The sequence below is a fragment of the Eulemur rufifrons genome, chromosome 14 (genome assembly GCF_041146395.1).
Source record: "Eulemur rufifrons isolate Redbay chromosome 14, OSU_ERuf_1, whole genome shotgun sequence".
NCBI classification, from domain to species: Eukaryota; Metazoa; Chordata; class Mammalia; order Primates; family Lemuridae; genus Eulemur; species Eulemur rufifrons.
The window spans coordinates 15,762,424-15,774,480 of NC_090996.1; the positions used below are offsets into that span (position 1 = coordinate 15,762,424).

Genomic DNA, 12,057 nt, shown 5'->3' on the forward strand with positions numbered 1-12,057 from the left:
AAGTTTTCTATGGATGCTCTAGGTTCTAGAACAGTCTGGCGCTGGTCAGCAGCTGAGCACTGGGGAGGGCCCAGGCACGGGACAGCGAGTGGACAGATGGGTGAAACCAATCAATGGCCTTCCAGACCCCAAAGATACAAAGCGGAGATCAAATATCAGCTGAGAAAGGCTCAGTTTGGGGCCAGCCTTCCCGGGGTTCAAAGCTCGATCCACCATTAGGATCTTTGTGCACAGAGAGTCACATCACCCTCATTTCACAGCCCAGGTGTCATAAAACAGGCATGGGCCGGGCACAGTGGCTCACGCCTGTAATCCTAGCACTCTGGGAGGCCAAGGCAGGAGGATCACTGGAGGTCAGGAGTTCAAGACCAGCCTGAGCAAGAGTGAGACCCCCGTCTCTACTAAAAATAGAAAAAATAAGCCGGGCGTGGTGGCACATGCCTGTAGTGCCAACTACTTGGGAGGTTGAAGCAGGAGGATCGCTTGAGCCCAGAAGTTTGAGCTTGCTGTGAGCTATACTGTACTCTAGCCAGGGTGACAGACCGAGACTGACTCAGGAAAATCAATCAATCAATCAATCAGGCACGATGACGCCACCTTGCTCTGCGTCAGGGAGGTTATGTGTCTATGAATGCTGAGTGCCTGGTGCATCAGAGGGGTGTAAAGATGTCACTTGTGGACATCATTTATTCCAACACCACCTTTATCATGTCCCTTCTATGTCCCCGGCCCTGGGCTGGGTTCCTCCCTCAAGGAACACTCAGACCACGGGGGCAACAGGTGGTGAGCTCCACGCCCCCTCCCGGCGACAGGTGCAGCAAAGGGCAGGTGGGCTGGGGCTTGGGGAGGGGGCCAGGGCTGGCCCCCCAGCAGCGCCCATGAGTGGGGCATGCAGCTGTGCCACTGCGCCACAGTGCACTGGGCACCATCCTCCCAACAGCCGTGCTCTGCACAGTCCCCCGACCCGAAACGCTCTTCCTGGCACTCCCCAAGCTCACAATGACCTTTTCAGGCTCCGCCCTGAGACCCACTGCCACCCACCCTCTTCTGGGCTCCCACCACGTCTGTGCAGACCCTGAATCTCAAAGCACATGCCCCCTGCCTTGCTGAATTATCTGCTCACGTCTGTCTCCCCAGAGGGCCCTGAGCTCTGGGGTGAGGCTGGGTGTTGTTCACCTGCGTGTCTAGTGCCACAGATGAGCCCTCCATCCACATACAACGCTTTGAGAATTCACTCAACAAGCATGGAGTCCGTGCCTCCCGTGGGCCAGGGCTGCTCTAGCTGCCGAAGACGCGGTTGGAAGAGGACGGACAAGGTCCTGCTCAAGCCTCAAGGGCCGCCAGACACAGCGTCATTATCGTGAAGTTGGAAAGGGCGGGAGGCATGTCAGAGGGACAGGCACCTGGGACGCCCGCTCCGAGCCCGCCAGGTCCACCATGAAGAGCCTCCCCACGTGCACCTCCTCCACCAGGTCTGCTCTGCGGCTCTGCCGACGCACGGTGACTTGCAGCACGGCGTGGGAACGGGACGATGTCTTGTTGGTGGCCGTGGGCTCCTGCGTGCGTTGACGGTTGCCTTTGGTGAGGAGCTGCATGATCTGAGAAGAGAGGCAGGAGCGGGCGGGCAGTCAGGGCCTCCTGAGTGGCCACACGTGCTGTCCACAAACACCAGGCAGGAGGAGAGCCGCGGGGGGCCCAGGGCTGCCTGTGGCAGAACCTCGGCAGGTGGAAGCAGCTTCAGGTTTGCAGCACGAAGGGATCAATTCATCGAGTCGACGCATCGAGCAGGAACGGCAGCTGCCTGACACGCACACTGCCCCTCCTGCCTGCACCCCAGCAGACACCAGCGGTCCCCCGTCTCTTCCCCACAGAGCCCCGGGGGGCAGCCGGGACCCTTTTCAGTACAGAACCCCAGGCTGCTGCGTCAATTTGCTGGCGTGGGTGGGGGGCCCAAATCCATTGGCCGTGCAAGCAGCTGTGGAAATCAAGCCAATGAGCCTCTGCTGAGCACCTACTGTGTACCGTACTCATGCGAGGACTACAGTGCTGGTATGGAGAGAAGACTGCTGCAGTGGCTGTTATTAAACAATAGACAAGAAGGCTGCCCCTCCCCAAGCCCACCAGAGATGCTGGTAAGGTCATGTGGGTTGTGGCACCAGCATGGCCGGAGCCCATGGTCATCAAGGCTGAGGACGAGGAGTCCACAATGGTCCTGGGGCAGCGAGGAGCCACGGGTGTCCTGTGAGCGGCAGGAGGGCTACCCTGAGGGCAGTGTCGAGCATGCTGGCATAGGGACCAGAGGTGGGCAGAAAAGACAGACGGCCTGGAAATGTTCAGTGTGCCCTTGCTGCCCTTGCTAAGGGAGTGGCCACTCGTACCAGGCATGGGAAGTGGATTTCAGACCGGAGCCAACTCCGCTGGTGGGGCTGCCTGGCGGGCTGAGTTGAAAGGACCCCAGGCCTGCATCTGGGGGCAGAGGGAAGAGTGTGTAATCCCTCCATGATGTCTGCCCTGAGCACAGAGCAGGGGGCCAGGGACATGGGTGCAGGCATTTGCATTCCCTTAGATCAAGTCCATGCGTGGAAGAAACTTTGGAGCTGCAGGTCTGTCTCTGCTCAGTGAACTTGAACAAGGACTGCGTGTTTATCTGTGGCTGCTCGGCCACGTCTCCCTCCGTGGGCCCCTGTGACTCACCTCCTGGGCGTTCGAGGTGGACACCTCCGTGATGCCGGCAATCTGGATGCTGCCCCGAGAGTCCTCCCTCAGTTCCAGGAACCCCGAGGCCGGGTTCAGGAGGTCCCGGATCACTTCGTTATAAATCTAGGGTGGAACAGAGAGGTCAGCACAAGGCAGCTTTGGCGCAAAAGACCTGCAAGGACTGACACACGCTCGGGGCTTTGAGAAATGTCAACTCTGAGGGCTGAGGCTTTCCGCAAGGCCACCTGGCACGTGGGGGACAAGATATGGTGCTGAGGACCTCGCACACAGTTGCATCTGATCTGGCATAGAAATGCCCGTTTTGCAGACAAGGCAACCGAGGCTGATGGGCAGGCTCACCTCAAGGTACGACATGGACACGCTGCAGTCCGTGTTGTCCCGGGTCTCCTCGATGGCCTGGAAGAGGTCGGTGAGTGTCTGCAGGTAGATGCCGGGCTCCGCGTCCACGCCCAGCATGGTGTGTGTCTTCCCCGCACCTGCGAGAGGAGCAGAGACACCTGCTTGGGGGGGCTCCGCACGCGGGCTCAGATGCCGCCACCTGGGAGCCTGGCCACTGAAGGGCCCACGTGGCAGCTGCTCACACCCGCTGCTCTGACACACTCATTTTCCATTTTGTAAACAAATTTTTAAAAGCTTTCTGAACAGTCTCTACTCTGTGGTAGAAAATCTGGGTGCAGGGGAAACTGGAAGGCTATAAGCAAAAATGCAGACAGCATCAGAGTAGGCAAACTACCTTTTCTCCGAACTCTTTTTGGATATTTGTGCTGTTTTTATAAAAAGAGAATTAACATATTCCACTTTTTAAGGAGGTGCCTCACTTTCCTCCTTGCTTCTTGGCCCCACGTTGGCGAAGACCAGAGAACTCTTTCCTTCACCGGAGCCTGGCATGCAGTAGGTGCTCACTAACATTGGGTGAATGAAACAGATGAACAAGCTGTGACTTTGGGCAAGGTGCTCCTCAGGGCCTCAGTTTCCCCATCTGCACAGAGATTGGGTTAGGGCCGGGCCCCTCCGGCTCTGACCCTCTGTGACTCTAGTTTTCAGGGACGAGAGAGGTGGCTTAGCTTTGCAAACCTGTGTCAAGCCCAACTTGGAATTACAGGAAAGAAATCCCTGGGTTCTCTGGGGCAGCAAGACGTAGGCTTGGGCTGGATTCCAGAGTCATTCCTAACAGCTGCGTGACCCTGGGGATCCATCTACCTGTCTTCCTGGCTGCCCGTGGACACACGGAGCCCAGCACACAGTAGGTGCTCTGTGTGCTAAGGAGAGTCCTGCCACCAGCCCCATGTATTCCCGGGACACTGGTCTCGATGGTACCTGAGGGGCCGTAGGCAAACACCGTCGCATTGTATCCAGAAATGACGCCTTCTACCAAGTGCTGGATGGTGGCGCAGTACACGTCTTCCTGTGGACAGAGAAGACAGGCACGTGGACAGCCCTGCCAGAGCTGGGGACCCGGCAGTTAGGAGAGGACAGGTATGTGGTGTCTGTGTAGGTTCCAATCCCTCTGGCCACGTGCAGGGGACACCCAGGAGCGGGAAGTCTAGAAAGGGCATGGGCATTGGACATCCCTGGATCCCCAACCCTGTCCTGCAGGTGTGCGGCTTTGGGTCTCAACTGCTCTGAGCCTCCCAGTGTGCCTTCAAGGGAGGGCTGAAGGAGAAGGTGTGTGACATCATGTGACACCCCACCCCGAGGCCTGACACGTGCTGGATACTGAGCACACCTGAGGCTTCCCGGGGCTGCTTCAAGAACTGAGAGAAACCAAACAAACGCAAAGGACGGGGAGACGGCAGCGGGCCTGGGAGTCGGGGAAGAGCAGCGGGACTCCTCTCTGTGGGACAAATCTCTGAGCCCTGCCTGTCATCTCATCCGAGTGTCCCAGCAGCCCTGGCTGGTCACACAGCCCGCCGGGGGAGAGGCAGCTTCTGACCCCTGGCGGGACAGTACAAAGCCAGCACTGCTCCCGCTGGCTTTGCACGTGCACAGTCTGGGTCTGAATCCTGGCTCTTCAACCACAAGCTGTGTGACCTCGGGCAGGGCGTCGGCCTCCTTGGCCTCGGTTGCCTCGTGTGTAAAATGAGGAGACTGTTTCCCTGCATGTTCTAGGGTTGCCGTGAGGGCCGCAAAGCAACGTGCATCAGGCCCTCGAGCACAGCGCTTGCCTGTAGCAGCTGCTCAGTAAATGACAGTGATCGAGTCCCTTCCACTTGCAACGCCGGGACAGCCTGGACAGTAAAAGGCGCCTGTTTGCTCAAACAGAAGCTGAACTGCCATTGGCCAGCGACTGTTCTGAGTCCTGCATCGGGGGTACATTCCTGATGCCAATGGGCAGCCCTGTGTTCTAACACCAGCTCTGACCTCACGTGTGACCTCCGAAGCCTCAGGTGCTTCCTCTGGGAGGTGGGGACAATGATGCCTCCGCCCAGGGCCCGCCCTCCTCTGTTCTCACCGGAGCTGGCTCGTCCCTCTTCAGAGACACCTGCTGGCCACCCTGTGGCCACCAGCAGAGGCTCATGAGTCCCACGGCGGCTCTCACTGCAGTGCGCACTGACAAACGCGCTTGTCCCTCCACCTGCTGTGGTCTGTGCCTTGCTGGGACGTGAGCGCAGGGCGGGCCCTGTTCCACCCCCACTCCGCAGGATGAAGGGGTGAGTGAGCGGACCCCCCGCCCGGGCCAGCACCTGGAGGCCACTGTGTGGAGACTGCCTGGCCACCAAGTCCTCCCAAGAGGGCCCAGGCCGATGGGAGGCCGAGCGGGCGGGAGGGGCGGGTGAGTACCTGGGATGCGTGCTCGTCAAAAACGGTGTCGAAGATAAAGGCCCGCTCCCGGGACCGGTGTGTGCGCAGTGTGTCCTCCGGGTCCTCACTGGGGTCCATGAGCACCACCATCTTGGGGCAACAAGTGGGCAGGGGAGCGGCTGGTCAGAGCTGGGTGGGGTCTTCGCCCCACAGGCCTGGAGGCCTGGCACCTGCCCTCCACCACATCCAGGGCCTTGGTCCCAGCCCAGGAAGGGCTGCAGGCCTCTGTGCTCCAGCCAGGGGGGACCTTGGGGGACGCCATGCACCCCACCCCTGGCACCCTCTCCCAGAGCAGGGCAGGCAGCTCCCCCGGCCTGCAGGGCTGTGCAGCTGGCACCCTCACTCACACAACAGACACTGACTCGCCAAACCACCACCGAGGATGGCAGCCCAGCACCATGGCCACCAGCCCGCTTGGGCGCTGTGGCTGAGTGGGCAACCACTGCCAGGGCCACAGAGTCTGCAACCCGCCCTGGGCACCACAGTGACAAACCCCTTGAAGAAGTGACAGGCCGAGGGACAGGAGAGGCTCTGTAAATGGTGCAGCACCGAGCTGCCGCCTGGCTCCGTGCTCAGGGTCTCCCCACGAGACCCTATTTCCACTCCTCGACCTGCTTTCATGAGCTGCCCACACAGGGACCCTGCCACACTCTCCCGCCCACTCGTGGTTTCTCTGACAGCTTCGGTTGCCCCCAGGGCCATCCTCATCTCACATAAATATTTATGAAGCAAAGTGTATTAGGGTCTCTAGGGACAGAGAGGTTCAAGGGAGCATTTCCCAGGGAATTGGAGGTGACAGGGGCAATTAGAAACCAGACTAGGACTGGCGCAATGGCTCATGCCTGTCATCCCAGCACTCTGGGAGGCTCAGGCAGGAGGATCACTTGAGCCCAGGAGTTTGAGGCTACAGTGAGCTATGATGACACCACTGCACTCTAGCCCAGGTGACAAGAGAGAGACTCTGTCTCAAAAAAAAAAAAAAAAAAAAAAAGAAAAGAGACCAGACATATCCTTGGCTGGTTACTCTGGCAAGGAGCTCCCTGGCTGGGTGGATCTGGGGGTCTAGGCAGCTGGTGGGGGGCACACCAGGGTGAGACCACAAGTCCCACCATCCGGCACCCAGCTGCTCCAGGTTCTGGCCAGCACTTTCCGGGATGTCTGCGAACTCCCTTTCCTTTGTGCCTCTCTCCTCCCAAAGACAGAGAGGGCCTAAAGGACAGGAGGATGTGGGCAGCCATTTCCATGCAGTCCCCGCTGCCAGGCCAGGACAGGGGTAAGAGAACAGGCTCCAGAGCCCCGCAGCCTGGTTTCCTGTCCTGGCTCCACGGCTCACCGGCGGGGAGGCTCGGGCAAGTTGCTTCCCCTCTTTGGGCCTCAGTCTTCCCATCTGTGAAGTGGAGTAATAGAACCCACCGCAGCAGCGGCTGGAGGAGCAAATGCTACGCCGTGCACAGAGCTGAGCCCTGCGCGTGCAAAAAACACCAGCTGCGTTGGATCCTGGACCAAAAAAATTTTTTTCTATTGTTACAAAGAACATTATTAAGAAAAAGCAGCAAAATCTGGACACATCTGTAGACCAGATAATATCGGATCAATAGGAATTTGCTGACTTTGATCGCTGTGCTGAGGTCACCAACTAGAATGTTCTTGTTTTCAAGACAGGCACTGAGACGTGTGGGTGTGGGAGGCACTGTGCCCACAACGTACTCAAGTGGCCCGGAGAGAGGCGTTTGCACACACGGGGAGAGAGAGGAGGACGCGAATGTGGCCAAACATTGATGTTTGGGAAATCTGGGTGCAGGAAATACGGGAGTGCTTTCTAGGGTTTTGCAACTTTTCCATCAGTCTGAGGTTACTTCAAAATAAAAAGTTAGAAGAAAATATGAACATGCTACAACATGGATGAAACTCGAAAGCATCATGCTAAGTGAAAGAAGCCAGGCACAAAAGGCACGTGGCGCACGTTCCGTGAGCATGAAATGTCCAGCACAGGTGAGTGGAGGCAGAGGGTGGACAGTGGGGGCCGCGTGGTGGGGGAAGGGACGCTGATGGGCGTGGGGTCCCCTTCCAGGTGACGAAAGGTTTTGCAACTAGGTAGAGGTGGGGGCTGCACAGCCCCGTGAATGGACTAAATGCCACTGAATCAATTGTTCACTTTAAAATGGTGAATTCTGTGATGTGAATTGCAGCTCAATTTTTAAAAAACATGAGTGGTGTCTTTCGTACAGCGCACAGCAAGGTGGTCTTTGGGGCCCTGGGATGGTTCCTGAGATGTCCCTGCCCACATGCCCAGAGGGGACACCAGATGGAGATGCGGCGAGAGGGTCGGGGGCACCCATACCCGCACACCCTTGCCCCGCACACACCCACCGAGTCATTTGAACGCTCTCTTCTGCTGAGCACGTTTACGATTCCCGCCTTCCTCAAGGTTTCAAAAGGGCTGCGGTGCCGGCAGAGCTAAAGCTCCAACCTGCTCAATTTCGGTTCCCAAGACGCCCAGTTTCCTGCGCTGCTTTCAGGGTTCAGTTCCCAGCACAATCCCTTCCCTCATGAAATCCACAAGTGTCCTGTTTCCCTAACATGGCTCAATCCCCAAAGCCAGGGAATTTCACAATTGTCTAGTCTCACTGGCTTCATTCTCTATGAACTCAGCACTAACCCAGCCCACCTCTTGCCAGCTGCCCGATCCCCCCAAAGACGACTGCACACCTCAGACATTCAATTCACTGCATCCTCCTGCAGGCGTCACCCCCAAGCCTCCTGACCTGCCAGATCGGGACTGGGTACCCCCAGCCCAGTGGGCAGCTGTTGGCCAGGGGTCTCCCTCTACAAACATACTGGGTCCTTTGCCCCAAACAGCAAATGTGCTCCCAGGAGCCACAGTTCATTCCTCTCTCATGGTGAACGGGGAAAACCCAGCCACTTGACAAAATTTAGTTTTACCCCAAATTGGATATTTATTCTTGCAAGTGACAACCAAGAGCACGAACATCTATCTCTAAATGGTGTCAAGAGCTCGGCTTCTAAGCCCGTTTCTAAGCAGCAGCAGTGTGTGAGTGCCCTACCCCACCGTGCAGCGGGGTCACCTAGACCCCGGCTGCTAACCCACCTCCCTCCTCTCCTGCCCACCCCTGCCTGGGCCCGAGTCTGCCACCCTCTGACTTCTCCCCCTCCTGGGCTCTCATCAGAGGCCTTGATTTTCCCCATGGCCCTGAACTCCCCGAGAGTCATCGGCCCCCAGCCCTGACTCAAAGGTGAGCTCCCTGCGACAGCCCGTGGGATAGCGCCCAGCTGCGTCAGCACTGGGTGTTAACACCCGTTGAGTGACAGTGGTAACAGGGAATTGTGCACCGTGGGGCGGGACGTGCCCTCTGTGCCCCCTGCCTCACCTGGGCCCCCACTTTGTGGGCGATGACGGTGGCTCCTTCCTCCAGCTCTGCGTCACTGAGCGGGCGGATTCGAAGCGCTACCTATGGACAAGTCACTTGAGCAGCTGTGTTCCCAGGGCCCTCTGAGGCTGCTTTCTTCTTCCTCCAACCCGAGGCCTCCAGCCCTCCCTCCTCCCCTCACCCTCCACCAGGGGTCTTTCTGCCCTCAGGGTGTCCCTCCAGCTCCCCCCAGCTCGGGTCTGACTTCTTAACAGAGCAAGTCCTTGACCTCAGCTCACCCAACTGTCAATGGGCCCGGACTGTCCCTGGGTACAAGCCGAGGAGCACAGTTCCCACAGTCCCACTTGGGCCTGGCCAGGCCTGAGCAGCCTGGGGAGGGCGGGAGGAGGAAGGAGGGGAGGTGCCGGCTGGGCCCCAGGGAGGGAAAGTGGGAAACAGAGGGGGGCCCTGGCATGGGATGGGAAACAGACCCAAGCTGAGGGGGTGCCACAGACAGGCAGCAGTGTCAGGCACAGCAGCCGGTGGTGTCGGGGGCCATGAGGAGGGCACTCACCATGAGCTGCTGGTCCCTGGGCTCCAGCTCCCTCAAAGCTGGGCTGCCCCTGGCTGGGGAGGGTCCAGTGGCCTGGTGGGAGGCCATGGGGTAGCAGGGGGACACGAGCTCACCGCTATCCTGGCAGAGACTGTTCCACGCTTAGCCCCGCCCTGCCCAGGTGACATCAGCTGGGTCTCCAGGGAGCCTTGGGCCCCAGGCAGCAGGGCAGCCCTCCTGATCGCGTGCACGGGGACAGCGCCAGGCACCGGGCACAGCCCATGTGTTCACCTAATGCCATGGCAACCAGGGCTTCTACACACCTCACCTGGTCTACAGGTGAGCCCACCTGAGACCTGCCCTGACAGCAGACGGAGGAACCGAATCTCTTCTTTGAAGGGCGGGGTCCCTCCCCGACCTGGAGCCTAGGAATGGCAGCCGCAGGAAAGGCCTCAGCAGTCACCCTCTACAGGGGCCCCTCACGCAGAGCAGGCCAGGGTGGCCATGGAAGTTTCCCACTAAAGGGACAGATGCCAACAGCTAAAGCTTCATGCAACCACTTCAGCTGCAAATGCCTTTTCCCAAAGATGACATCTTAGAGCAACCTTGCTATGACTGTTTCTGATGTATTAGGACGCGACTGACTTGCAGCCCCTTTTCCTACCGTGCTGCGCCCAAGGCCTGGCTCTGAGTAACTACCAGGCGTATTTACTGCTTACATGCTGTTCTCAACTTTTCCACTGCAGCCCCTGGGGAAGTCACTGCGCTGTGAACTCGAACAGCCAAGGGAAACTACCTGCCAGGTACAGCTAACCACAGTGTAAGACGATACAGCCTCAACCCTATTAAAAGCCAGGGTTGCTTCCACACTTCGGCAGAAATCGTACAAAGCTAGACCCATGGCATTCAAACCCGAGAAGTCCCCCTTCATGATTCTAACTACAGAGCTGAAAGGGCCCCAGAGGCCCATTCCCACAGGGCAGAGGTTTGGTGCCTTGCTTGTGGTCACCATGAGCTCTCCAGTCTGCTGGTCCAAGAGCGACTGTCTTTTTCTCAAGCCAAACACGTGGCAGTTTGTGCGAGGCCAGAGCACGTGTTCGGTCACACTTGTCTTCTCTTCCTCGGTGTCCAGGTCCATGCCGGGCTCCAGGCAGGCCCTGCCATGTGAACGGGACAAGGGGTGGGAGTACCCTTCCCACACCCGACCTCCTCCTGTGGGAGGAACGTGCTGGGCAGTAAGCTCTATGGGCTCCAACACTCTATTTTTCAAGACAGTCTTACTCTTGTTGCCTGGGCTAGTGCTGTGGCATCAGCCTAGCTCACAGCAACCTCAAACTCCTGAGTTCAAGCAATGCTCCTGCCCCAGCCTCCTGAGTAGCTGGGACTATAGGCGCACAACACCATGCCCGGCTAATTTTTTTTTCTACTTTTAGTAGAGACGGGGTCTTGCTCTTGCTCAGGCTGGTCTCGAACTCCTGAGCTCAAGTGATCCTCCTGCCTCAGCCTCCCAATACTCTTATCCTGACTGCCTCTGGCCTTCTGGAGATACCAACAAGACAAGGCCTGCCGTGGGGGCCCCAGCCCACCCCAACACCCCCTGAGCCTGAGAGCACCAGGGACACCAACACCCAGGAATGCCCTCGTCAAAGGGCCAGCCCTGGGAAATCCGCGTCTACGTAGGAGAGAAAACAAGCACAGGTGTTCCCAAAATTCTTTATTTACAAATTTCGTGAAACAATTACAACTAGTAAGTTTAAAAATGTGGAAAGTTAATTTTTTAAAAGCTCTGTTAAGAATCTATTAATATGATAGTTCTTACTTCCCTGAAATTAGAAAAGCTGTTTCTCGGCACACCAGGTTAAAGAACGTGAGTAAACAAGAAATGTGCGCTAACGGGCACAGGATGAGCCTAACGGTAGGATGGTAACAACTACAGAACTTTAGAAAGATCACAGATTAGAGAAAGGTAAGGCTCACAAGAAAGGAAAAGCACCAAGTGCCTTCCCCACACCTGGGGAAACTGAGGCAACCAGAGGCCTTGGTGAGAGCGAAGCTGTGGCAGCCTCAAGACTCCAGAGGGTCCCCAGGGCATCTTGCCTTTGTCCTGTCCCTGTGAACTACAGCTTCTCCCGCAGTCTCGAACGCTGTCGTGGGTCTGAGTCCCCTGGCTGTGGACCGAGTGTGCTGCCCGCACAGCTGTGCTATTAAACTCAAGTGTGGGTTCTATGAGCAAGAGAGACAAGACCACACCTCCCAAGGCACCGAGGGGTGGCAGGACATTGCAGACAGGAAGCGACTGAAATCCCATGGGTTTGCTCGCTCCCTACTCAAGAGGGGAAAAGAAAAGTTAAATATTCAGAAGACCACGTGATAATGGCTAAACTGACAATTCTCAATACAACCGTTCCAATTTGTCTAATTCCAAGGAAAAGTCTAAAGGATTCTCATCAGGTAAATGATAAGCTTTTTTCAAAGAAAACAAAAAAGCAGAGGCATAATATTTTAATGTTTTAGACTGGCTGGACTCATGCACAGCCCAGCAGAGGTGTCGGCTCTCTGCACCCTCCCCACTAAGCTGCCTGTGCACGTGACAACGGAATGTGATGGCGCAGGGGG

At 57.4% G+C, this 12,057-nt stretch overlaps 1 protein-coding gene across 1 annotated transcript in view; it reads right to left on the minus strand.

Annotated features, from left to right (window-relative positions):
- KIF19 (kinesin family member 19) overlaps positions 1-10,579 on the minus strand; it is a 49,777-nt gene extending 39,198 nt beyond the window's left edge. Inside the window, exons 1-8 of the mRNA XM_069485678.1 lie at positions 10,451-10,579; positions 9,463-9,534; positions 8,910-8,990; positions 5,500-5,610; positions 4,036-4,123; positions 3,058-3,194; positions 2,695-2,820; positions 1,404-1,598 (exon numbers count right to left, since the gene is read on the minus strand). Coding sequence (XP_069341779.1) covers positions 1,404-1,598; positions 2,695-2,820; positions 3,058-3,194; positions 4,036-4,123; positions 5,500-5,610; positions 8,910-8,990; positions 9,463-9,534; positions 10,451-10,579 — 939 coding nt within the window. The remainder of the gene's footprint in view (positions 1-1,403; positions 1,599-2,694; positions 2,821-3,057; positions 3,195-4,035; positions 4,124-5,499; positions 5,611-8,909; positions 8,991-9,462; positions 9,535-10,450) is intronic.
- Positions 10,580-12,057: the final 1,478 nt, after the last annotated feature.